The sequence below is a fragment of the Emys orbicularis genome, chromosome 3 (assembly GCF_028017835.1).
Source record: "Emys orbicularis isolate rEmyOrb1 chromosome 3, rEmyOrb1.hap1, whole genome shotgun sequence".
NCBI classification, from domain to species: Eukaryota; Metazoa; Chordata; order Testudines; family Emydidae; genus Emys; species Emys orbicularis.
In genome coordinates, this window is record NC_088685.1 from 120048971 (window position 1) to 120074062 (window position 25092).

Here is a 25092-nt window from a genome sequence, read left to right on the forward strand (position 1 = left end):
ATATATATATATATATACACACACACACAGATAAATATTTTGTGTGCATATAAAATTCAGTGGAATATCAGTCATGCAATAATTCCGGATAAATAAGATAGTCCTCTTGACTGGAAAATAAGTTCATTGCTCTGAGTTGACGGTATATGTAAGATTAAATTGTTGCCTGAATGAGTACAGAGATAAGATTATTAAAGTACACCTCTACCTCGATATAACGCTGTCCTCGGGAGACAAAAAATCTTACCGCGTTATAGGTGAAACCGCGTTATATTGAACTTGCTTTGATCCACCGGAGTGCGCAGCCCCGCCCCCCCGGAGCACTGCTTTACCGCGTTATATCCGAATTCATGTTATATCGGGTCGCGTTATATTGAGGTAGCGGTGTATTACTATTGTGTTTTAGACCAGTTATCTTCAGAATTGGGATTAATTCTGTTTGTGTGTTTATGTAGCGTTAAAGGAATGCTGTCAACTTGAAAACTGTCAGTTTAAACAAAAAAGAGTTTCATGTATTACAGCTTACCTTCATTTCCTACTAAATATTTTCCATAGATTTTAAAGTTTAGAAGAGGACAACTGTCATCATGTAGTTTGGCTTGCATAACACAGGCCATAGAACTTCACTCAGTGATTCCTGCATTGAACTCAGTAATTTGTGTTTGAACTAGAGCTTTTAGAAAGACATACAATCTTGATTTAAAGATTCCAAGTGCTGGAGAATTTACTAAATCAGTTGGCAAACTTTTCCAATGGTTAATTACCCTACCGTTCAAAATTTGCATCTTAGTCCCAGGTTGAATTTTTCTGTATTCAGGTTTCTGTCGTTTGATCTTGTTATGCCTTTGCCTAAATCATGAGAACTTTGTAGTATAAGATATCTTCTGCCTAGATAGATATGCATTGTGATCAAATTACCTCTTAACCTTCTCTAATTATAAGGCATGTTTTCCAGACCACAAGTCATTCTTGTGGACTATACTAAATTTAACAGTGGTACTCTCAGTGCAGAATTAGAGCGTCATTTGGGGAGTTAGTGTGGTATAGCTATCGGGCTTTAAATTCAAACTCCACCTTATTCTGCACTCACGTCCTCATGTAAACGCTCCCTTAGATATATAAGACCTTACATTGGCTGTATTAAAATGTTTATTTTTTCATTGCGTTCAGCTTACAAAGCAATCCAGCTCTTTCCTTGTATCAGTGATGTGTCCTTGTCATTCCTTACTACCCTAACTTCTGTCATTTGCAGACTTTATCAGTGCTGATTTTATATTTTCTTCCAGATCATTAATAGGTTATTGAATAACATTGCACTGAAAACCACCACCTCCAGGATTCCAATTGAAATAACTCCCTTGATGATTCTCCATTAACAATTGCATTTTGAGCTCCATCTCTGTTTTTAATTAATTTCATATGTACCATAGTGATTTTGCATAGTGCTAAATTTAAAATCAGAATATTGTGCACTACTAAGTCATACATCTTATAGAAGTCTAAAGAATATCACCTCAGCGGTTACCAGATGTGTAGTCTTATCAATGCATTATATTAAATTCATTTGAGGAGACCTATTTTGATTAAAGTCATCAGCCATTCCATTATTTTGCCTGAAATCCATGTCAAGCTAATTGTCCTATATTTACCCAGGAGATTCCCATTTACCTTTATTTAAATAGTGGCACAACTTTAGCTTTCTTCCAGTTCTCTGACTCTTCTCCACTTTTCCAAGATTTAATAAAAATGTACTCAAATGTTCCAAAAGCTGCTCAGCCAACTCTTTTAAAATTCTTGGATGCAAGTTACCCAGACCTGATAACTTAAAAAAAAAAAAGCAATTTTTAGTTGATGCTGTTTAGCATCCTCCTTAGTTACTGTTTGAAAAGAGACTCTTTTGTCATTTTATTACATGAATTATTATTAGTAGTAATTTATTTGTGGTAGCAGCCACTATATGCCAGTCACTGTCCAAACATAAGGGTGGTTTCTCCTCCAGGGAACTCAGAGTCTAAGGAATGTAATAGATACACTGTCCAGCTTTATTTCAAATACATAAATATGTATTGAACACTTCTGCCTCTACTGTATCATTATTGGAAAATTTTACACTCTTCATCTAGTAATGAGCATATACCATTTCTAGGACTCCTTTTGTTCCTGATATATTTAAAAATGCCTTCTTATTGTCCTTAACCCTATTGGTCATAGGTATTTTTTGGATACCTTAGTTTCCTTTACTAATCGCTTGAATTTCTTAATTTCTAATTCACTGTTACGAGTAAAATTTATTTTAGAGGTTTGCAGCAATAATTTTATTCAGTTAAAATGTTTACTTTCTTGTTCATTTATAAAAGAGATGGAGTTGGTTTTAAACATGGTGGTTGTTCAGTGTGGCTATTAATATACAGATAAGAAACAGGACCGGAAGGTGAGAAGCAACAGAGACTAGGATTGAGTGTGGGCAATAGGAGTTAAGGCTCATTCTACTCGCATCCTGAACAACTGATATACAGCCTCAGACTGGTAAACATAATACATCAATGTGCACACATGCCAATTTCAAATCTGTAATTCTTATAAAGTAATGAATAATAAAAAAAAATTGAAAGTTTTCGTAAACATTACAGAAAAACTTCTCATAGCCATAGTTAAGTGTGACACTAAATGTCACTTGATTACACACAGTAATATAAAACCACAAACAGAACGATGCACAGTATAATTTATGAAAGCGATACTAACCTTGTATTAAGTGCAGAAACATGTACTTATCTGTAAACGTAGTTGGAAGTTAAGGATGCCTGATGGTTGTTCAGGATAAGGGTGGAAATATGTGGGATCTAGGCACTCCCCCACCGTGGCTGTGGCCCCTCTGCTGGCTATGTGAGGCAGCGCCACCCAAATCCCTCTTCAGTTCCGTCTTGCTGCCCATGGCTGGAGTCAGAGATCTGTGTGGTTGTCGCCTCACAAATAGTCTTAGTTTAGTTCTTGTTGTATGTAGTTAGTAGTTAATGTTAGTGTTAGTTGTAGGGCTGTCAAGCTATTAAAAAAATTAATCGTGCAATTTAATCGCACTGTTAAACAATAATAGAATACCATTTATTTAAATATTTTTACATGTTTTCTACATTTTCAAATACATTTATTTCAATTACAACACAGTACAAAGTGTACAGTGCTCACTTTATATTTATTTTTATTACAAATATTTGCACTGTAAAAAACAATGAAATAGTATTTTTCAATTTACCTACTACAAATACTGTAGGTGCAGTTCTTTATCATGAAATTTGAACTTACAAATGTCGAATTATGTACCAAAAGAACCTGCATTCAAAAATAAATAACGTAAAACTTTAGAGCCTACAAGTCCACCCAGTCCTACTTCTTGTTCAGCCAATCGCTCAGGCAAACAAGTTTGTTTACATTTGCAGGAGATAACGCTGTCCGCTTCTTGTTTACAGTGTCACCTAAAAGTGAGAACAGACATTTGCATGCCATTGTTGTAGCTGGGGTCGCAAGATATTTATGTGCGAGATGTGCTAAAGATTCATATGTCCCTTCATGCTTCAACCACCATTCCAGAGGACATGCGTCCATGCTGATGATGGATTCTGCTAGATAACGATCCAAAGTAGTGTGGACTGACACATGTTCATTTTCATCATCTGAGTCAGATGCCACCAACAGAAGGTTGATTTTCTTTTTTTGGTGGTTTGGGTTCTGTAGTTTCTGCGTCAGAGTGTTGCTCTTTTAAGACTTCTGAAAGCATGCTCCACACCCTGTCCCTCTCATATTTTTGAAGGCACTTCAGATTCTTAAACCTTCGGTCTTCTGTTGCAGCTATCTTTAGAAATCTGATATAGGAACCTTCTTTGTGTTTTGTCATATCTGCAGTGAAAGTGTTCTTAAATCAAACAATATATGCTGGGTCGTCATCCGAGACTACCATAACACAAAATATATGGCAGAATGCAGGTAAAACCATGGAGCAGGAGACATACAATTCTCCTCCAGGGAGTTCAGTCACTAATTTTAATTAATGCAATTTTTTTAACTAACATCATCAGCATGGAAGCATGTCCTCTGGAATGCTGGTCGAAGAATGAAGCGGCATACGAATGTTTAGCATATCTGACACGTAAATACCTTGCAGTGCCGGCTACAAAAGTGCCATGCAAACGCCTGTTCTCACTTTCAGGTGACATTGTAAAAAAGCAGGCAGCGGTATCTCCCGTAAATGTAAACAAACTTGTTTCTCTTAACGATTGGCTGCACAAGAAGTAGGACTGAATGGAGTTGTAAGCTCTAAAGTTTTACATTGTTTTGTTTTTGAATGCAGTTATGTAACAACAACAAAAATCTACATTTGTATGTTGCACTTTCACGATAAAGAGATTGCACAACAGTGCTAGTGTGAGGTGAATTAAAAAATACTATTTAATTTGTCTGTCATTTTTACAGTACAGATATTTGGAATCAAAAGTAATATAAAGTGAGCACTGTACACTATGTATTCTGTGTTGTAATTGAAATCAATAAATTTGAAAATGTAGAAAAACATCAAAAAATATTTAATAAATTTCAATTGGTATTCTGTTGTTTAACGGTGCAATTAAAACTGCAATTAATTGCGATTAAGTTTTTTAATGACTATTAATTTTTTTGAATTAATCGCATGAGTTAATTGTGATTAATTGACAGCCCTAGTTAGTTGTAGTGGTCTGTTCCCCTGGTGGTTCCCTCACTGGGGTTTAAACATTGTCCTCTGTGAGAAGAAGCAATCCCTATATGCTGAACCTGCTTTGTCTTAGTGAGAGCCACCTCAAAAAGCATTGTTCGATCTGCAGATTGTTCAAGAAAAGAACTCTGGTGGTTCAGGACCTTCACCTTAAGTAGCACCTGCTTGAACAGGCCATGTGGTCTGGTCTGGTACCGAGGCCCTTATTATGTCGAAGATCATGCTTGGGGTCTCTCAGGAATCGTATCACTCCTCCCCTTCTCGTTAGCAGGTTCCATTGGTGTATGAGGAGGAAGAACCAGAACCAGTTCTGACTGGAGCTTCCTCATCATCCCCAGACAAAGCTGTCACCCCTTTGTCGTCGTCTTTGCTGGATGACTACCACCAATATAAGGGGCTGTTGCAGGGGGTTGCTGTTGATTTATAAATCTCGCTAGAGGAGGTCCAGGACCCTTAGCATCGATTCCTGAGCATTTTACAACCACAGGCACTGGTCAGGGTGGCCCTCCCAATCACCTAGGCCATATTAGAGCCAGTCAGAGTAGTTTGTGTCCCTATGCCAAAAAAGAGCCGAAAGATGCTATTTTGTGCTGACTTCTTGTTTTCCCATCCTGCCCCTAATTAGTTAGTGATACAAGTGGCTACGGAGAGAGCTCGGTCGCGCTACTAAAAATCTACTGTGGCAGATATCAAAGAGACTGGACCTCCTGGGTAGGAAGGTTTTCTCCTCTGCAGACCTCAAATTTTGTTTTGCTAATTACCAGGCCTTTATTTTAATCATTTTAACATCTGTGCTAGGCTTGTGACATTTAAAGATAAGCTACCTATGGAAGACTTGTTCCAGTACTCTCTGGATGAGGGGAGTTTGGTAGCAAAGGTGGCTCTCCAGCTGCGGTAGATACCGCAGATACAGCATCCAGATCTTTAGCCACAGGACTGGACATGCGAAGGGGCTTGTGGCTTCAATCATTGGGCTTCCATAGAGAGGTCCAAAATACTATTCAAGACCTCCCCTTTGACGAGTCCAACCTTTTTAATGAAAAGACAGATGAGTCTCTCTATTCTCTAGAGGACTCGAGATACACCCTGCAATCCCTGGGAATTTACACTCCAGTCCCATTCCCATTTATGCTTCTTAAGACTAAATATGCGAAGTTTTTTTTTAACTGTTCTTCATAGATCGGGTTTTCTAAACCTTTAATCGTTTTTGTTGCTCTTCTCTGGACATATCCACGTATTTCCTAAAGTGTGGTGCCAAATTTGGACACAGTACTCCAGCTGATGCCTCACTTGTATAGAGTAGAGCAGGACAGTTACCTCCTGACTCTTTGAACTTGTCTACACTTAAAATGCTGCAGCGGCACTGCTTCAGTGAAGATACTGCCTATGCTGATGGGAGGGCTTTTTCTGTCAGCGTAGGTAATCTACCTCCCCAAAAGGCAGTAGCTAGGTCGACAGGAGAATTCTCCCATCAACTGAGCACTTTCTACACCAGGGGTTAGGTCAGTTTAATTGCATTATTCAGGGGGTGTAGATTTTTCAGCCCCCCGAGCAACCTAGTTATACCATCTAATTTCCTAGTGTAGACGAGCCCTTGTTTACAACACTCCTGTGAATACATCCCAGAATGACATCATCCTTTTTTGCGACTGCATCACGTTATTGACTCATTCAATTTGTGATCCTCTATAACCCTCCAGATCCTTTTCAGCAGTGCTGCCACTTAGCTAGCTATCCCCCATTCTGTAGTAGTGCATTTAATTTTTATTTCCTAAGTGTAGTCCTTTGTGCTTGTCTTTACTGAATTTCATCTTGTTGATTTCAGACCAATTCTCTCCGTTTATGAAGGTCATTGTGAATTCTAATCCTGTTCCCCAAAGTGCTTACAACCCCTCCCAGCTTGCTGTCATCCGCAGGCTTTATAAGCTTACGCTCCATTCCATTATCCAAGTCATTAATGAAAATATTGAATAGTACCGGACCCAGGACTGACCCCAGCGGGATTCCACTACATATATCCTCCCAATTTGATAGCAAACCATTGATAACTACTATTTCAGTTCAGTTGTGCACCCATCTTATAGGAATTTCATCTAGATCATGTTTTCCTACTTTGCTTATGAGAATGTTATATGGGACTATGTCAAAAGCCTTACTAAAATCAAGATACCTCACTTCTCCTGCTTCCTCCCCTATCCACTAGGCTAGTAACCCTGTCAGAGAAGGAAATTAGGTTGGTTTGGCATGATTTGTTCTTGACAAATACATGCTGGTTATTCATTGTAACCCTATTATCCTCCAGGTGTTTACAAATTAATTATTTAATAATTTGTTCCAGTATCTTTTCAGGTGTTGAAGTTAGGCTGATTGGTTTATAATTCCCTGGGTCCTCTCTGTTCCCCTTTTAAAAGATAGGTACTGTGATTGCCCTTTTTCCAATTTTCTAGGACCTCACCAGCGCTTCTTGAGTTCTCAAAGATAATTGCTCACGGTTCTGAGATGACTTCAACTAGTCCCTTAAGTACCCTCGGATGAATTTCACTCACTTAAATACATCTAATCTACCAAAATATTCTTTAACCTGTTCCTTCCATGTTTTGGCTTGTGGTCCTTCCCCCTTGTTAATTAATTGTGTTGAGTATCTGGTCACTATTAATCTTTTTTAGTGAAGATTGAAGAAAAATAGGCATTAAACATCTCAGCTTTCTTGATGTCATCAGTTTAGTGCTCTTTCCCCACTAACTATACCTAGACTTTCCTTCTTCTTTCTCATGCTCCTAACATACTTATAGAACCTGTTCTTATTGCTTTTTATGTCCCTTGCTAGGTGTAGCTCATTTCGTGCCTTAGCCTTTCTGATTTCGTCCCTACATGCTTGTGCATGCTGTTCTTTTGTACTCCTCCTTAGCAATTCGTCCATGTTTCTATTTTTTGTAGGATTCCATTTTGTTTTTCAGGTCACTAAGAGCTCATGATGAAGCCATGTTGACTTATTACTCTTCCTATCTTTCTGTCGCATTGGGATAGTTTGCCTTTAATATTGTCTCCTTGAGAAACTGCCAGCCCTCCTGAACTCCTTTATCCCTTAGATAATTAGTGCAAATGAGAAACCAGGTAAGAGAGAATGCTGAAAGACTTAGAGTTGAGACTGGGCAGCAAATTAGACACATGAATTTACAATGTGCTATAAATATGTTTATGGACTGCATGAGCCAGGAAGGTAACAGTACCTATCCATACAGCTTCTGTGCAAACACTCCTGAAATATTGCTCATGGGCATCGTGTTGCTGACAGAGTAGAGGGATTCCAGAGAACAACAACAAAAGTGATAGGAGGCTGCAGGGGTTGAGATTTAAGGAAAGATTAGAAAATCTAAATACACAGAGCTGGTTTAAGCAATGGCTGAAAAAAACCCCAAAGATCTTGGTATTCAAGATAAATATTCAAGGGTGTAAACACAAAGGAGAGGAAGGAATTTTATGATGTTATATACTGGGTTATAAATGGGATAAAATGAATGGAAAAAATAAGGTAAATATCCAGAAAAAGTCTTGATACCGTTAGGTTGTGGACCACTTTACCTGGGAAAATGGTGGGATCAGCAATAACTTGGGACTTTTAAAACGGGACTGTCCAAATTGCTAGGAAATGTATTGTAGAGATACAGACTAGAAGATGTTTTCTGACTCTTATTTCTGTCACTCTAATGATAGGAAAGTTGCACTATTGTGTTTAAGATTCTAATTGCAACCAATACAAAATATATTTGAGAATATTTTATGAACTGTCTTAGGTTTCATTTATTTCTTAGGCCTGGTCCGCACACATAGTTGCACAAGTTTAAAGTTGTGTGTTTAAACTGATTTAGCTAAAGAAGCATAAATACCTGTGAGACTCTCTTAAATCAAGTTAAAACCTGGTTCATATTGTTTTAGGTTGTATCGGTAAATGTACAGATGCAAGATGCACTGATATAAGAGTGGCTGCACAAAGGTTTGCACCAGTTTAACTAAATATGTCTTTAAATTGATTTTAGTTACAGTGGTTCAGCTTTGTGCATTCACAAGACCTTGGGAGTAATTTCTCCTGTGTAAAGTTGCCTTTGTAACTAGGGTTGTATTTTGTGCATCAGTGATCTTATAGGTACTATACCATTTGTATATAATATACCGTATATACTCATTCATTAGCCCATTCGTTTATAAGCCGACCCCCAAAAATGGATAGGTAAAAATAGCAAAAACTGTATGACCCTTTCATAAGTCGACCCTCTATTTCAGGGTTGGGAAACTTTGGCTCCTGGCCCGTCAGGGTAAGCCACTGGCGGATCGGGACGTTTTGTTTACTTGGAGCGTCCACAGGTATGGAGCCCCTCAGTTCCCTGTGGCCGCGGTTCGCCGGGAAGTGGTGCCACATCCCGCAGCTCCCATTGGCTGGGAACGGCGAACCGCCGCCACAGGGAGCTGAGGGGCTCCATGCCTGCAGACGCTCCAGGTAAACAAAATGACAATGTATTAGATATTCAATTCAATGATTCCATAAAGCAGGGGTCGGCAACCTTTCAGAAGTCGTGTGCCAAGTCTTCATTTATTCGCGGTAATTTAAGGTTTTGCGTGCCAGTAATACATTTTACATTTACAGGGTCCGGCGGCTGGGACCCCAGACCGGCAGCGGGCTGAGCGGCTCAGCCCGTTGCCAGTCTGGGGTTCCGTCCGCCGGCCCCTGCCAGCAGGGGCTTTGGCAGCAGCGTGCCACAGTAAATCAGCTTGCGTGCCGCCTTTGGCATGCGTGCCATAGATTGCCATCCCCTGCCATGGAGTTTAAAATCATCAAATTTTGATGTAGACCCATTTATAAGCCGACCCCTGCTCTTTGAAGCGTCACTTTTTTACCAAAAATATTCGGCTTATGAACGGGTATATACGGTAAGTTTCAAACTTTTCCAAAGTTTTAAAATAGGTACAATTGGTGTCTTCTCAAGTAAGCAAGCGTATGAGTGTTAGGGACAGAAATAGTTAATGATTTGCTATTTCAGATGAAGGTTTGTCATATTGCTTACAGGGACTTAAAATGAGCCAGTGTTTTCAGTGAGTTTTAAGAAAGAAAAAAATATATAGAAACTTAATAACACCGAGCCCCAACTCCCTTTGTTGAAATTCTTTCTGCCTGGTCATTAGTGCAGTGCTTTTTCTCTGACCAAGGTACAGTAGCATTACATTTCAAAACTATACGCTCTTCCTTGTTTTAGTTTAAAATTGCCAGACTGATTATAAATCCAGTTTTTGGAATGATGTGAAATTTGATATTCAGCATGATGCATATAGGTACTATGAGCTGAAAATTTGAATGAGGCTGTAATAATTGAGGTGGCTTCAGATTTATCATGTATGTATACAGTGCAAACTTAGATATAAAATGTATTTTTTAAAAATAGTATATATATTTAAAGTCTTATTGTTATGATATTGATATCCATAGAACTTTGACTAATTAAAAATTATTGTGCACCATCACAAGCATTTACTTGTATTGGTAAGTCAATTTATAAAATGTAAGGAGTGGAAAAATCTAGTCATTTGAGATTTTGTTGATATTTTCTGTCCTTGGGCTCTTAACTGTATGATTTTTGTTCTTTTTCAATTATACATAGTTTAAAAATAATCTTCTTTGTGTAGTGCAAACCAGAATACAAGGTGCCTGGTCTCTATGTCATTGACTCTATTGTGCGACAGTCCCGGCATCAGTTTGGGCAAGAGAAGGATGTGTTTGCTCCTAGATTCAGCAATAATATCATCAGCACTTTCCAGAATTTATACCGTTGTCCTGGGGATGACAAGGTATGTCTTGTTTCTTCTAAAACAATTATTAGAATTTCATCTTTTCAAAGAAAATTAAAAAGATTTGATGACATTAGTGTTTTATTATAGCAGACCTAATTGTAACCCTTATAATTTCTTCTTAAGGCAATTAAAAAAAATATCTGAAAGCATATCTGGTCTGAGGGAGAACGGTATCCAATTAGATCCAGGGGCACTTCTACCTAGGGTGCTTGTGAAGAGAGACAATTGATTGAAATGAGGTATCTATATGAGAAGAGAGAGCAAGATCTATGTAGAAGTGTACTGCAAAGGAATGTCCCCTCGCCTATTGTGAGAAAGTGGATGGGAAGTTTCTACAAGTTGTATGAGAGGAGGTGATTGGATATGTATTCTCAGCATGGGCCAACACATTTTGGTTCAGAATTGGAAGAGAGAGAAACAGCAATGCAGCACACTTTCCAAATTTATCATATCCATAAAAATTGTATTGGTAAAATTAGTATAGTCTTGAAATGCATAGAATTGTGAATTATATGAAATACCTTGGAAAGAAAATACAACTTTTATTTGTGGCAGAATCGTTATGCCGATTTTATGTTTGGCAGAGCTGAGGGGGAGATGGTAAAGTTGTTTTAAGCTACCTTTCCACTCCTTTGATTCAGTGAGGGACTGAACAGTTCTAACTTTCACTGTATGGAACAGTTCTTTTGGGGCCGTTCCAGCGAGCCAGGGTCACTGCCAGAATGTCCCTACGCAGGTGGGAGGTAGGAAAAACTAACAGGAGGCACAGCTAGCTCTACCCCAGCCAAGGAACCTTCCACGCTTATGTAGGTGTTTATTAAAAATACACTTTGTGTATGCTCAATAGAACGTTGACAAATCAAAAGCAGTTTTCCTGGGAACACACAAAAGCATTCAATGAAGGCTATTTCTGTACCAGATTCAACTTTCTATCTCCTGAAATTTCTGTGCTAGAGTTGTTCATGAGAAGGCTGTGAGAACATGGTTTTATAACATGGAAAATTACTCTTTTCCCCTCTTCCCTCGCTCCCAACTCTGTCACGTTTTTTAAAAGTTGCTAAATGTAGTTTTGTTCAAACTTTCAAAAAAAATCACCTTTGGGCAGAGTTAAAACACAGAAAATTTCAGCATATAATTGAAGGTTTTGGAGAGCTAAGAGCAACTCCAAACAGATTTAGGATGAAAGCACCTTTTGTAAGCTTAAGTTGATTTAAAATGAGCTAGTTAAATTGACATCACAATTCTCTGTATGAAATTGCTGAGACTATGGTTTCATAGTTTCTTGCAGCGTGTTAAAGGAAACTGACATCTAAGTCCAAAGTTCATCTGTATTACTGCAATACTGCTTAATTATTGTAATTTGGTGCGAAAGCTCTTCCAGATTAATACTTTCAAATATACTACTTCATCAACAAAATTACATTTTAGAAATAGCCTCTAGCATGACTTACACACACAGTTTTGGGCTCCTTCTGCTGTCTCAGCAGCAGTAGGTAACTGTCATTATTCTGAGTTGTGCACATTTCAGTGGACACAAATGATGCTGGTGCTCAGAGGTAGATAAATTTGAGCCATGTTTAATATGTGCTTGTGTTAAAATGCTAGGAGGGGAGGAAAGATTTCTAGTTTTTAAGTGTCGATAACTCTTAAATTATTCCCTTAAGATAATTTTCTAGTGTTATTCCCCAAGAATAAGAGTACAGAATTTGGAGAAGCCAAACTAATACTTTTCTAGTATGCTTCTAAATACGCAAGCCTTTCTATCTTCATAAATTGACAGTATCAAACATGATAGTCATCATATAATTTTCTAGCCTTAATCCTTTTGTTGTCCTATTTTTCCTTTAGAGTAAAATTGTTAGAGTTCTAAATTTGTGGCAGAAGAATAATGTATTCAAGAGTGAAATTATTCAGCCTCTCCTGGATATGGCAGCAGGAATTCCTCCTCCAGTTGTGACTCCAGTCTTGCCCAGTACAACAGCTGCTATGAGCAACAATACACCAGGTAAAGGAAAATGGGATATAAGTCTCTCAGTGAATTGGAAAGCTTGCTTCAACATTTGTAACAGAATTTTCTGTTCGGCTATCATCATTTGTCAACTTGACATGCTTGAAATTGGACCAAAATTTTCACTAGCCTCCAGGCAAGTATTAAAACTAAATTGAATGGTTTGAAGGGCGAAAGTTGATCTACTAATAACTAACCAGCATGTAGATCAGGGAAGTACCATAAATAGAAAGTGACCATGCCAGTTACATTTACTTCCCAACCACACATGGTTTCTTTAATTGTAATATGCAGTTTGTCCAAGGGTGCATTGATTTAAATCAGAGCAATTTAAATTACAGATTTTAATCATGATTTAAATATCAAGTGATAAATCTTGATTTAAATAATCAGTTTGTTTTGTTTTGCATTTGTACTTTTAAGTTATTTTCCTAAAGAAGAGTTGATTCTCATTAAAATGTTGAATTGCAATATAATATAGACTTTACCCTAAAATTGGAATTTCTTTTTGCTAACCAGGAGGATACAGTGTATCTATGCACATTTATTTAAGCATTTTATATAGCTTAATTTACATTTACTCAGATTCTTAGTTTTTACATTTTTTATTATATTAGAAAATGGTGAACAGTGCATTTTCTTGTTTACTGGATGATTCATTTTTGTGATTTGTGTCAACTCTATTTGGAAGGAATTTGGAATTAAAAATGCACAAAAACAGCATTGTAATGTTTTTATTTCTTAAATAAAACCATCTTAAATGTGCTGGATACATAAGAAAAAAGTTCATCAAAATATGTTTTGCATTTAAAACAATTGATTTATAAATCAAAAGAAGTATTATTTGTAGCTAGTGAATTGAACTGATTGATTCTGATCACCATGTCCTCCAAGACTTCAGAACTAGCAGATCTCATCCTTTCATACCTAGTTTCTATTTACAGATTGGAAGAGGAAAAAGCAAGCTTTCCTCTTTTTTCAACTTCCATTCAGTTTCTTAAGTTTGAATGAACTAGTCATTGAACTGAACTAGTTGAATAAACTGAAATGAAGAATATATTCTCTCTTCACCTGCAAAAAAGGCTTCTGCTGTCAAAATTTGGTTTAGCACTTCTACGAACTTTAGTTCCAGGTACTTAGCCAGTAACTTCCACTTCAGTAGTTGACTTTCTTAAAAACTTTGGCAACAAACCTGTACTGCTTAGTATTAATTTTGTAATTTGATTTAAATTGTAATAGATTATTGTAAATTTAGGTTTATCATAGGTTGTCATTTCAAATTTAATTTTAAATAGGTTTATTGAAAAAATATATTAAAATTTAAGAAATCCAATTTAAATAAAAAAATCCAATTTTTATTTTTTTCAACAAACTTCCACCCTGGTTTATCCAGTAAGAAATGGTTTTATGGTTTCAAATACAAATAATGGGTCAATGAAAAATCATAGGGGGGGGGGAACCTCGTTAAATATTGGTGCCATAAATGTGTGAGAATCTCTTACTGAGGATCATTGTCTTGCATTTACTTCAAGCAAAATTTGTATTTCTATTTGCTGTACATATGATCATACTCAACTGATAATCTAAGGAATTGCCCTGACATTGCCTATAGTCAGGGAGTTTGATTTCTTTTGTTTGTGTAGACTTAATCAGACTAATATACATGAAATAATTTAAATGTGCACTATTTATGTAGAAAATACAAAATATAGATAAACTTATTTATACCCATTAGTTTGTGTGTGTTTGTATGTATATATATGTATATAGTTTATTATGTGAACTAGGTAAGCACTTTGCTTGAGCTTCATGTCTCTTTTGTGCTTTTTTTTTATATTCGTACTCTTTTTACTGCATTAAACTGCTGGTATCATCACTTATTACCATACTAACACTTTATGAAATCTGATGTGGATTATTTTTTAAAACATTATTGCAGTAGTTTGGATTTGGCATTGTTCAGCCCTTGCCTTCACTTCTGGGTTACAGGAAGGGAGCGGGTTTGCTCTGACATCTGGAGCAGAATTCATCAGAACTACAGCATGGAACTAATCAGCAAAATACCAGCCTGGGAAGTCTTACCTTTTCACTCAGAAATATTTGTTCCCAAAGGAATTTGGATAGGAGAAAGACAAAACAGAGGAGACTCTTACCCCTGGAATCTGACCGCTGTGGGTGGAAATTATGAGTAAAGTAGGCAGGTCCAGCCTGGGGATGAGCTGGGAGAGTGCAGCAAGGTTGCAGGTTACTGGACATCTTTATTATAGTTACCTGTGGAGCAAGTGTATCTCTTCCCTAAAGTTTTATCTTGCAGCAGGCCAGGAGCTGCTTCCTTCTCTAGGGCCAACATCTCTCCAAAGCTAGAGTTGTTCACCTGTTTCCTCTTCTAGCAGTTGCTCTATTTGTATGAATATTTTAAATATTTTAAAATTTATCATCTGTACTGTAGTCTACAATGAAGACTACTGAGTCTTTTGGGTAGCTGAATATTTGCCCAAGTGTGAAACCTACCTCTTCTGTGATGTCTACAGATCACTATCTTATGATATTGGTTTGGCCAATAGTAATATGTGATTTCTGCTTTTCTGTTTAACTCTTTTATTTTATTGCTGCCTTATCCTCTCAACCTACCCTCACCCCATTTGTCTGGTTTTGTTCACTTGCTGTGTCTTGTCTGAAATGTTGATTGTGAGCTCTCTTTCTTAAGTTGGGATTTTCTGTTTTGTTACGTGTCTGCTCAGCACCTAGCAAAATGGGACTCTTGATCTTTGATAACACAAATAAGAGCATTTCTATGGGAAAAACATTTTTAACTACAGTTTTATAATTTATACTATGTCTTTAAAGTGACTTAGCCCAAGGCAATTTGTAACATCAAAATTGACTGTGTTCCTCATCTTTCCTGATTACATCCATCTTGTAATGCTGCTAAGTTTAAAATAGTATTAAGGATTGTTCATTGGTCCAATAGTATTTTGGAGCATAGTAGTGACTATTGAACATTTTCACCTGTATTTTCAAACATGGCCATCTCTGTAGTTACCAGAAGCCATTACCATCTGATGACTAAAAATGAATTTGAAACCAGTTCAGATCTCCCTCAGTTCCCCTAAAACACAAGAGAAGTTCTCCATAATAGAGGAGACTCCCTCCAAATTTCAGATCACAATGAACACTACCACATTTTGCCTTCAGTGTTGTTGTTGGCAGTCCCAGCAGACAGGCCAACAGTAGAATGTGTCATGAGACTCACTTACAGGTATTTCCACCAATTGAGGCACATTGGTGGGGAAGTTTGCATTACTCCTGCCATGCTGTGCTGTTCTGTGTATAAAGGAATTGATGGTTTCCATGGATGTCAATGTGGCACTTATCCAGAGCACTACATTTAGTACCAAAACTTTTTTTTTTTAAATTACAAACCCATATTTCATTTCAGACATTTAAAAATCGCTACGTAGAAGTGTAACCTTTGTGGCTTCTTACAGTTCAAAAATTGTTTTTATGCAGTTGGTCCATAATGTAAAATAAACTGCCATATTCAGTGAGACTCTGAATTGCAGTTTTAATTTTTACTGCTGTACTTTATGTATATGAAAAATGGTATGTTAACAACACTTAGCTCTACCTTGCTTTCCCTCTTTCAGGAACTCCTGTGACCCCTGTTACTCCAGCCAATGTGGTACAAAGTTTACCTGATCCTTGGGTGTCTCAAATTGCTAATACAGATACACTTGCTGCTGTTGCACAAATCTTACAGAGTCCCCAAGGCCAACAGGTAAATACTTTTTGTAGGTAATTAGACTTTTGTACTGTATGTAGTCTACAGTGTTTGTGTATGACAGATACACATGAGAGTATTTATCAGTGTTGTTAATCTATTTTTAAAAATTTGTCCTCAGTATAGCCAGTTCATAGAGATCATTCTCCAGAGATAAGTTTGAAGCAACATTTAACAATTCTTTTTATCCTTTTTGAAATTCTCTTGGTTCACTGAATGTATCCAAGAAGGTGACATCAGATATCAGAAAAAGCTTCATTGCAGCCCATACAATGCATGGTATTTACAGAGGGAGCCTTCTAGCATATCTTCAGTGAATCGGGAAGTAACAAAATATTTTTAATTTGGGGGGTGAGGAGTGCCTTAAATGATAGTTAAAACTTATTTCTATGCTGAATACATCCTGTAAGTTAAAACACGTCTCTGTGTAGTGGAGGATACTCAACATAGACGTCTGTGATTAACTCAATTCTAATTTTTCTTTTGCAGTTCACCTTTAAATATTCCGTTTACTTTCATTCTCAGGATATTCAGGAAGTTATCAGTATCCTTAATATGACTCTTGGTCTACATTTTCAAAAGTGACTGAATTTGGGTACCTCCGTGTATGAATGCCCAGCTTGATACATCTTAGATACCTGATGCTGAGAAAATGCTGAGCATCTGTTCTCTGAAAATCAGGCCATGTCAACATTCCATAAGTTGGACACTGAAAATCAGTAGCCCTTTTGAAAATGTAGGCCCTCATCTTCAGGTAATAATGGCATACACTGCTACTCTGGCAGTCCCTACTATCCCAATTTGAGTGGGCTGCAGTGGTGGCCCTGTATGTAGGAGATGTTCAATGGCTGCTATGTTGGGGCACTAAAAATATCCCACCCAAATTAGTGAGTAGGGACTGCCACAGTATCAAGCACCAGTCCTGATGTTGCCATCTCAAGGGCTAAAAGTGCAACCGTTTTGCTGTGTTCAGATAAGCTGTGCTATCTGTAACTGGCCAGAAGTCTGAGGCAGGAAGATTTTTAGTCTGGTCATGACTCAGGGAAATTGACAATGGGAACTTGAGTGAGAGGGTACCGGAGTGAGGTGGAGAGCCTGTCAAGAGAGGTGGGGCAAAAAGGTAACATGGAATAGGGGAAAGTAGGATTTGGTAGGGGTGGTGTCCTAGAGAAGGAGAGATGTAAAGTAAGAATGGGGAGATGTGGAGTAGGAATTGTATGAAAGCTCAAAGATTGCTGGCCAGAGGATATTTAAAAAAAAAAAAAGAGGAAGGAAGAAGAAACAACAATAAAGGAGAAAAACTAAAGACTGTGCAGACCAGAAGGGAGTTAGTCTTTAAAAGATGGCAGAAGGTACAGAAATAGCTTGTGGATCAAAAGATAAGAGAAAGGAAAGATGGGACACAGTAGGAGTATGGCAATATATATTGAAGATAACATTAATATATAGAGGAAGGGAAAACGAGGTCTTAGGTAGTTAGATGATTCCCTCCTTCACATTTTAGAACTGTATTTTGTAGAAACAGTAAAAGGAGAGAGAGATGGTACCCAGCAGGAGTATAGAGACCGGCAGGATGGCGACCAATCATCCAAGATTTTCCCATTCTAGGGCTTCCTCCTCAGCTTCTTCAGTTTGATTCCTGCCTCACTCAGAGCAACACACAAGAAGTTGACGTCAAATGGTGGCTAGACATGGCCATAGTCTCTTAAGCACACACATGCAGAAAAGAGAACACCTCAGCTGTATCCCTTGCAGTCGGTTCTTTCCCCTGGGTGCCTTAAGAAATTTTCTGCTCTGACTGAACAAAGCCTCCACCCTGTTAGTGGAATAAAGCAGTGGCTGAAGCGCTTTGTGGCCTATGACAGACAAAATCAGCTGCCCAATTTCACTAAAAGGGGAGACAAACTCCCTCTCAGCAGCAGAGGCTCTCTACAAAGCATTAGTGGAGCAAGGCATCAGTTCATGAATTTTTGTGAGGTTCTACAGACTTCCCAGTGGCTCTTAGTAACAAAGTGTCACCATCTTCAGGAAGCATGACACCAGGGAAAAAGAATCTGACTATCCCACTCATCAGCTTGAACCTTTAGCGAGCTGGAGGTTGAACCCTAAGAAAAACTGAGGCTTACAAACTAAGTTCACTAGGAGTAAGATCTTTGACAAAAACTTTTTGTATGAAGTCTAAGATAGTTGGGATTCCAGTTCATCCAGCTGGAAAAAAACCCTCTGTCCTGCATTATGTAGAAAAAAATTCCCACATCAGAATTAAAGTGAGAGAAATCGAAAAGGGGGACTCTGGCCTCCTGAGGGCAGTATGGGCTGGACCACTCAAACAGAGATGCCCAACCCCTTCAAGAGTGCTGAACAAGATCCAGAGACTTAGGGTACTGGGGTCTTATCTCATGAAAGTATTGAAGCACCTACTCCTTCTAGTCTGAGGTTACCTTGGGGAGAGCCTCTTTCCATATGGGTGAGCTTCTTTCCCCTTTGCACTAGCAAGGTAGGTAGGTACTGTCTGAGGGGAGCTTCTTCACTTGGTAGATTTGTAGTTCTTTGCCCTGAAGACGCTTTTCAGGTAGTAATAATTTTATTTCAGAAGACTCTTCATGTTTTCCTGTAGTCCTCCATATTTAGAATTCCGTAGTGGTACATCTATCATAGATTATTTTTTTTCAAAAGTCACAGCTTCTTTTCACCTAAATAGGACACCTCCCTTTAGAGTTTGTCCTAATCTTAAAACGGGAACAGACATTTTTGACACACCTTGGATCTCAGGGTGGTCCTTATAGTGTACTTAGCCTAGAAACCTTCAGAGAAACTGAACCCCATGTATCATTCTCATTACGGCTCAAGATATCTTGTTATGTAATGGCCAAATGATTCAAGTCCAGTTTCCAGGAGATTTATAAGACTGTAAAAGTTCCTTGTCCATTGAGATTTGTACCCATCCCAGCAGAGTCATGGACATCTGGGCTGCAGAGGGAAGGTGTCAATAGAAAAGATTTGCAAATTTCCCTGTACTTCTTGTTTTTTAAACTGCTCATTATCTGCTTAATGTGCAGATGCCACCCTTAGCTGCAGAGTGCTTGGACCACTCTGTTCAGGAGAGTTGATGGAGGCCTTTGGGGTTCTTGTTCCTCTTATTACCCATCTTGTGCCTTCAGGTTCCCTCTTCTGATTCAACCATGAGTCTCCTGTTCTCCCTTCCTAGAGTGTTTTCTCATGAAATACTGCTGTACAGAACCCAGTATCTGTTCTGTCGCAAGATGAGCCACAAAAAGGCAAATTATATTCCCATTTACTGGCTAATTTGCTTTTTGTGGCTTGGTTGAGACAGCACAAACTCCTCCCACTGTTAGACTTGCTAAGCCCAAGCTTCAACATGAGACTTGCCTTGTAGGCAATATAGATACCCAAGTGCAAAGCCTTGATGTAGACATGCTGCACCAGCATAAAATGGAGCATGTACCAGTGTAACTTATTCTGCATCAGTGTAGCTACACTGGTACAACTTTTCCTAATCTAGATGGGCTCTTAAGAGGGTAGAGCAGGCTAACAGATTATTTTACAGATCAGAAGGAATCAAACTGGAGAAGCAGAAGAGGGAACCCTAGAAAGCAGAAAAATCCTGGCTTGTGATTGGTCGTCATCTACCTGTCAGCGAATTAGGAGGTGGAACCTCATGTCTACAGTATCTTGTCTGAGCCGCAGAAAACAAATTAGCCAGTAAGTGGGAATATAATTTGCTGTAATTACCAACAGACTAAACTGAAATTATAGCCCTGAGATAGATATACTGCACTGGTGAGATCTTTATTCATGAGAAGGGCAAAAAGCTAGCTGAGTTATTTTTTTGTTAATGTAGTTATCGCTCTCTTTCTTCCAGCTTCAGCAGTTAATACAGACACTGCAAATACAACAACAGAAGCCACAGCCTTCACTACTTCAAGCGCTGGATGCTGGTCTTGTCGTTCAGTTACAGGCTCTCACAGCACAACTTACAGCTGCAGCTGCTGCTGCCAACACACTTAATCCACTGGAACAGAACGTCTCTTTTAACAAGGTAGAAGTTGGAGGACCAAGTTTGAAGAAATGCACTTACTGTTTATATTTAAAGTCTTCACATGGGTTGTGTCTCTATCTTTAGTGACTTCTTAAGAAGTGCATGACTGTGCTACAGAAAAGTTTTTTGCACATAGGCTTTTCCAAATACAAAAAATATTTTCTTTAGAGAGAGTTATACAAAAACACAAATGATGATGTGTTTTATATAATTTAAGGGCAAAAGACATTTTTCAGAAGGCTAGAGTTAATTTCCATTAGTAAAGCAAAGTCATTGTTGTATTTCCTTCTATAATTGTGTAGGAGGAGGATCTGAATTAATGAGTTTGAAGATTATCTGCACAAGAAGGAAGGTTGGGCTTGTATGTTTTTGCCTTCTCCCCTCACCCTTCCTTTATGGCATACAAAGAAAGTCTGAAAGGTTTTCTCAGGGGAAAAAATACTGTAGACATTCAGGTCTTATGTACCCTAGTTTTCCAATAAGACTACAGATCACTGGAGAATCAGTAGGTTTGTTACATCATAAATACCCAAGGAAATAACTATAATTGAACTTCAAAGTTCAACTATAATTGAACCACAAATATAATCAAGTTTACATTCTTAGTAGGAGGATCATATGAAAGCTAGCCCTGTGACACCTAAACTTTAGAGAGGGATTTTGTTTTTAAAGGGATAACCTAATCAAAAAGACCCCAAAAGTGAGGAAATTAAAATCCTTAGACATACTATGGAGGTTATGTAAGTATGCTGAATAGAGCACAGAAAGCATGCATATTTTGTTTGTTTGTTTTTAAAAGGGAAGAGGGAAGCCAAGAAGAAAACGGAGTTGAATGGCAAGGTAGATGAGCGTACAGTAAACTATGGCAATGGTAAAATGTAATGTTAGGAAGGTTTGGAGGAAATTTGAAGATGAAATAACCAAAGACATAAAAACAAGTTATTTCAGTATATAAAAAGCAGGAAGTCTGTGAGAGGATAGTCTCTACTGGATTATTAGGGAGGATAAGGATGTTGTAGAGAAGCTAAATTATCTTTTCATCGGTCTTCACCACAGAGGATGTTGGGAGCTACCTATCCCAGACCATCTCTTTTCAAATAATTAGCAGAAAGAATCCCCAGACAAGTGTGAAGCAGTGGTAATATCTTATAAGTCTGTGGTAGTTAGTGTGGAGGAGGCTAAGTGTTTGAGTATAGGCAGCTATGACTAAACCAGACTTTGACATGGCTGACCTAAACCAGAGTTTTGCCTTAGCAAAGAGGTGTTAGGCTTTGTCAGCCATTGCTCAAGTGCTCTGTTCCTAGAGTGTCTATAGCATCTGTAAGAATAGAATGGTAGTAGGTGTGGAGTTGGGGCTTCACAGTTTAGTTTGCATTGAAGAGGGATGGTGATACCATAACTCTAATACCTGTTTTCTGAAGTGGGTTGTGTTACCGTAACTCTTCATTTCCTAGTTTTCAGAGGTTTGAGTCTAGCTGAAATACATTCGGGATAGACATGAGACATCACAGGGCAACTTTAAATTTGTGTATCATTTAAGCCCTTGAACAAATGACCAAAATGGTTGAGTATGAGTTGTGCCCTAACTGCTTACTAGAGTCTTTTCATCTTCCCTCTAATTAATGTTAATTTCCTTGACAATACTTTTAAAGTGAAATCAGTCTGACTGTAAATTCTTTGAGATAAGGACTACCTTTTTGTTCTGTGTTGGTAAAGTACCTAGCATAGTGCCTGGTCCATGACTGGGGTTCTTAGGTGCTACAATAATACAATTAATTATTAAATCCCAAATGGCTGAGATTAGTTTGGGAAGGATTGGCTCTCCAGGTGTGCACCAAAAAGTCATAAGAATGGGTGATTTTTGTAAACAGATTATTTGTGTATGGGGAGGGAGCTGTATCTCGAACCGCTTGCTCAAGTGACCCAAATTTAGACCACCGTCCCTGCATCCCCATGAGATGCATCAAATTTCAAGACAAAACTGAATTCAGTACATGCATTTTAAAGCACCTAGAATAATGGTCTTTTAATAGTAAGTGATTTTCAACCTTAACTAAGATGGGGAACTGTGAGAGATCTTGGTGTCAAAAAGGTAGGTACTGGAACAAAACGATAAATTAAACAGGGACAAATCACCAGCACCAGATAGTATTCATCCAAAAGTTGTTAACAGAATATTCAATCTCTTAGTCTCTGCAGAGGATTGGAGGGTAACATATTATTATATCTATCTTTAAAAAAAGTTACCTAATAGTAATTATGGCAATTATAGACCCATGATCTTTAGTTTAACAAGAAAAATAAAAAATGAAGTGAAACGTAAGCTAGGATCAAACTCCACAGCTTCTGTGTAGTAAGTTGTGCTTGTAGAACTTTTTTGAGTGTCAACAAAATGGTCTTGAAGGAGAACCACGTGAAATATTTATCTGGACTTTCAGAAAACCTTCTGCTACTACTCCAAGTAGCATCCCTGTGGGTACTCCACTTTAGGTGCGCATGCACCCATGCGCTTTTAATCATAGAATTTTGGTGGTAGTGCCAGTTCATCCTGCACATGTGCCCTACATCCTTGTGCCCTGTACCAAAGCTATATAGGGCTGCATAGGTGAACCGCCCTCAGTTCCTTCTCAACCGCCTTCAGTCTGAGATGGAGTCTAGCATATGCCTGTTTGCTCTGTACTTGTTTACCTCTTTTATTAATGTTAAGCTGTATAGTTAGCTAGTAGAGTAGAATTTAGTGCCTTATATTTGGAACGTTTGTTCCTTTTTTCCTTTTCCAGGAGAAAATTTGTTTTTCTTTTCTTTTCCCCTCTTTCAGGGTTTGAATAATGTTTTTCTTCTGTCAGAGATGCAGAGCTCCCTGAGCTTTTAAAGGTGCCTCTTGTGTTGAAGAGCAGTCCCCGTTAGTACAGACATGCCCACTGCATTTGTTGTTTGGGAGACTCTCACATTCCTAGCAAATATAAAATCTGCTCATCCTTTGAAGGAAGAGCCTATAAAAACAGGGAAATGAAGTATAGACTTTTAATGGAGCAAGTCTTAAGACTGGCTTCAGACCCCTGCTCAGGGAAACCCCCTGTACAGGGACCTTCCATGTCTGTCAGTGCCCTGTCGTCATTGAGACTATGGTCACCAAAAGCTTCCAAGGGGGAAGATGACACTGAAACCCAGGTCTCCAACATTCTCTATGATTGAGATACTGGTAACTGTGTCACTGGTACTGAGAGCTTCCCACTCTTAAGTATAAGGAAGAGGATAAGAAGAGCAGAACATCAGAGTGTTCTTTTTTTAAAGAAGATGCAGTCACCGGAGACATCAGTCCCTGAGAGACGTGCTAGTGAGGCTCTGGGTACTTCGGGTATTGTGGAGCACACTAAGACTTCATCTGAGCCCCATACCTTCGCGATAAAGAGCTCGGTACTGAAGATGACTATTTCCTAGAGATCAGCTTCAGTGCAGCCCTTGACACCCTCGGTACCAGCGTCAGTGCCTCTCATGGCCTCTGCAATGTCATCGGCACTGATACTGAGTTCTCTTGTATTTCCAGTAGCACAGGAATTCCGGTACCCAAGGAAGCTTGCGGTACCGAATGAGCCTGAGTCTCCGCTCCTTGCAACCTCCGGACGCCTCTCAGTACCGAGGTCTGCTGGGCCACCAACTGCTTATGTTTCTGGGAGACCTGCCTCTTCTCCTTCTTCAGCTATCCACTGGGTTGGGGGAAAAGGGGGATTGTCACATCCTTTACCATATATAAGGATCATTCCGACTCCAGACTCTGAACTTTTGATTCAAGGATCTCACAATTTATTCTAGGAGATGTTGTTCTCTGTTGCAGATGCAACAAAGGCAGGGCACCAGACCGTTGCTTTCCTTGGGAGGACCAGTGCTGGATTTCCCGCCCCCACCTCCACTCCCACCCCCACACATTGTAGTCTCCTCCATTGGCCTTATTGGGATCCATGGACAATGTATCAGCAACAATTTTGAGGGACCTCAACTCAGTCCCACAGGGAACCCAAAAGACTTAATTATCTGGTACCTTCCATCCCTCCTCCCCATTCTGTGAGCCCCAGGGGACCTTTGAGGAGAAAGATGCAAGATCTGACAAGGAGGTTACCCCCTTACAAACAGCTTACAAACACCTGATAAGGCAGTAATGCCACCATTGCCATCATTAGCTGATGACTTCAGGCAATTTCAGGACTTGATGAAGTGGGTTGCTGACATCTTGCAGAGTCCCCTATAAGTAGTCCAGGATTCCCATCACAAGCTCCTGGACATATTGCCCATCTCTACCTCAGAATGGGTGACACTGCCAATTAATGAAGCCCTCCTTGAGCCAGCCAAGTCTATCTGGTAAACTCCCCTTTCTCCCCCGCCCCCATGTAAGAGAGCGGATTAAAAAAAAAAATACTAAGTCCCAGCCAGGGATTCCGAGTTTTTATTCTTTCACCCAGCACCAAACTGTCTGGTTGTGGACACAGCAAAAGGGGCAGGCAACATATCCAAAAGGCCAACCCTTATAATAAAGACAAGAAACATCTGGTCATAAGAGAGACAATCAATTGTGGAGGATTTACTTTTCAACGATTAGAAGTTTTTTGCAGATTCCACAGACACTTCACACCCTAAAAGACTCTGGGGCAACACTTAGGTCT

The 25092-nt window shown here is 38.8% G+C and overlaps 1 protein-coding gene across 1 annotated transcript in view; it reads left to right on the plus strand.

Annotated features, from left to right (window-relative positions):
* The window catches only part of SCAF8 (SR-related CTD associated factor 8), a 90160-nt gene that overhangs the window by 27915 nt on the left and 37153 nt on the right, over window positions 1-25092 (plus strand). The window contains exons 4-7 of the mRNA XM_065402134.1: window positions 10421-10582; window positions 12434-12590; window positions 16241-16371; window positions 20258-20434. Of these exons, the coding sequence (XP_065258206.1) occupies window positions 10421-10582; window positions 12434-12590; window positions 16241-16371; window positions 20258-20434 (627 nt within the window). The remainder of the gene's footprint in view (window positions 1-10420; window positions 10583-12433; window positions 12591-16240; window positions 16372-20257; window positions 20435-25092) is intronic.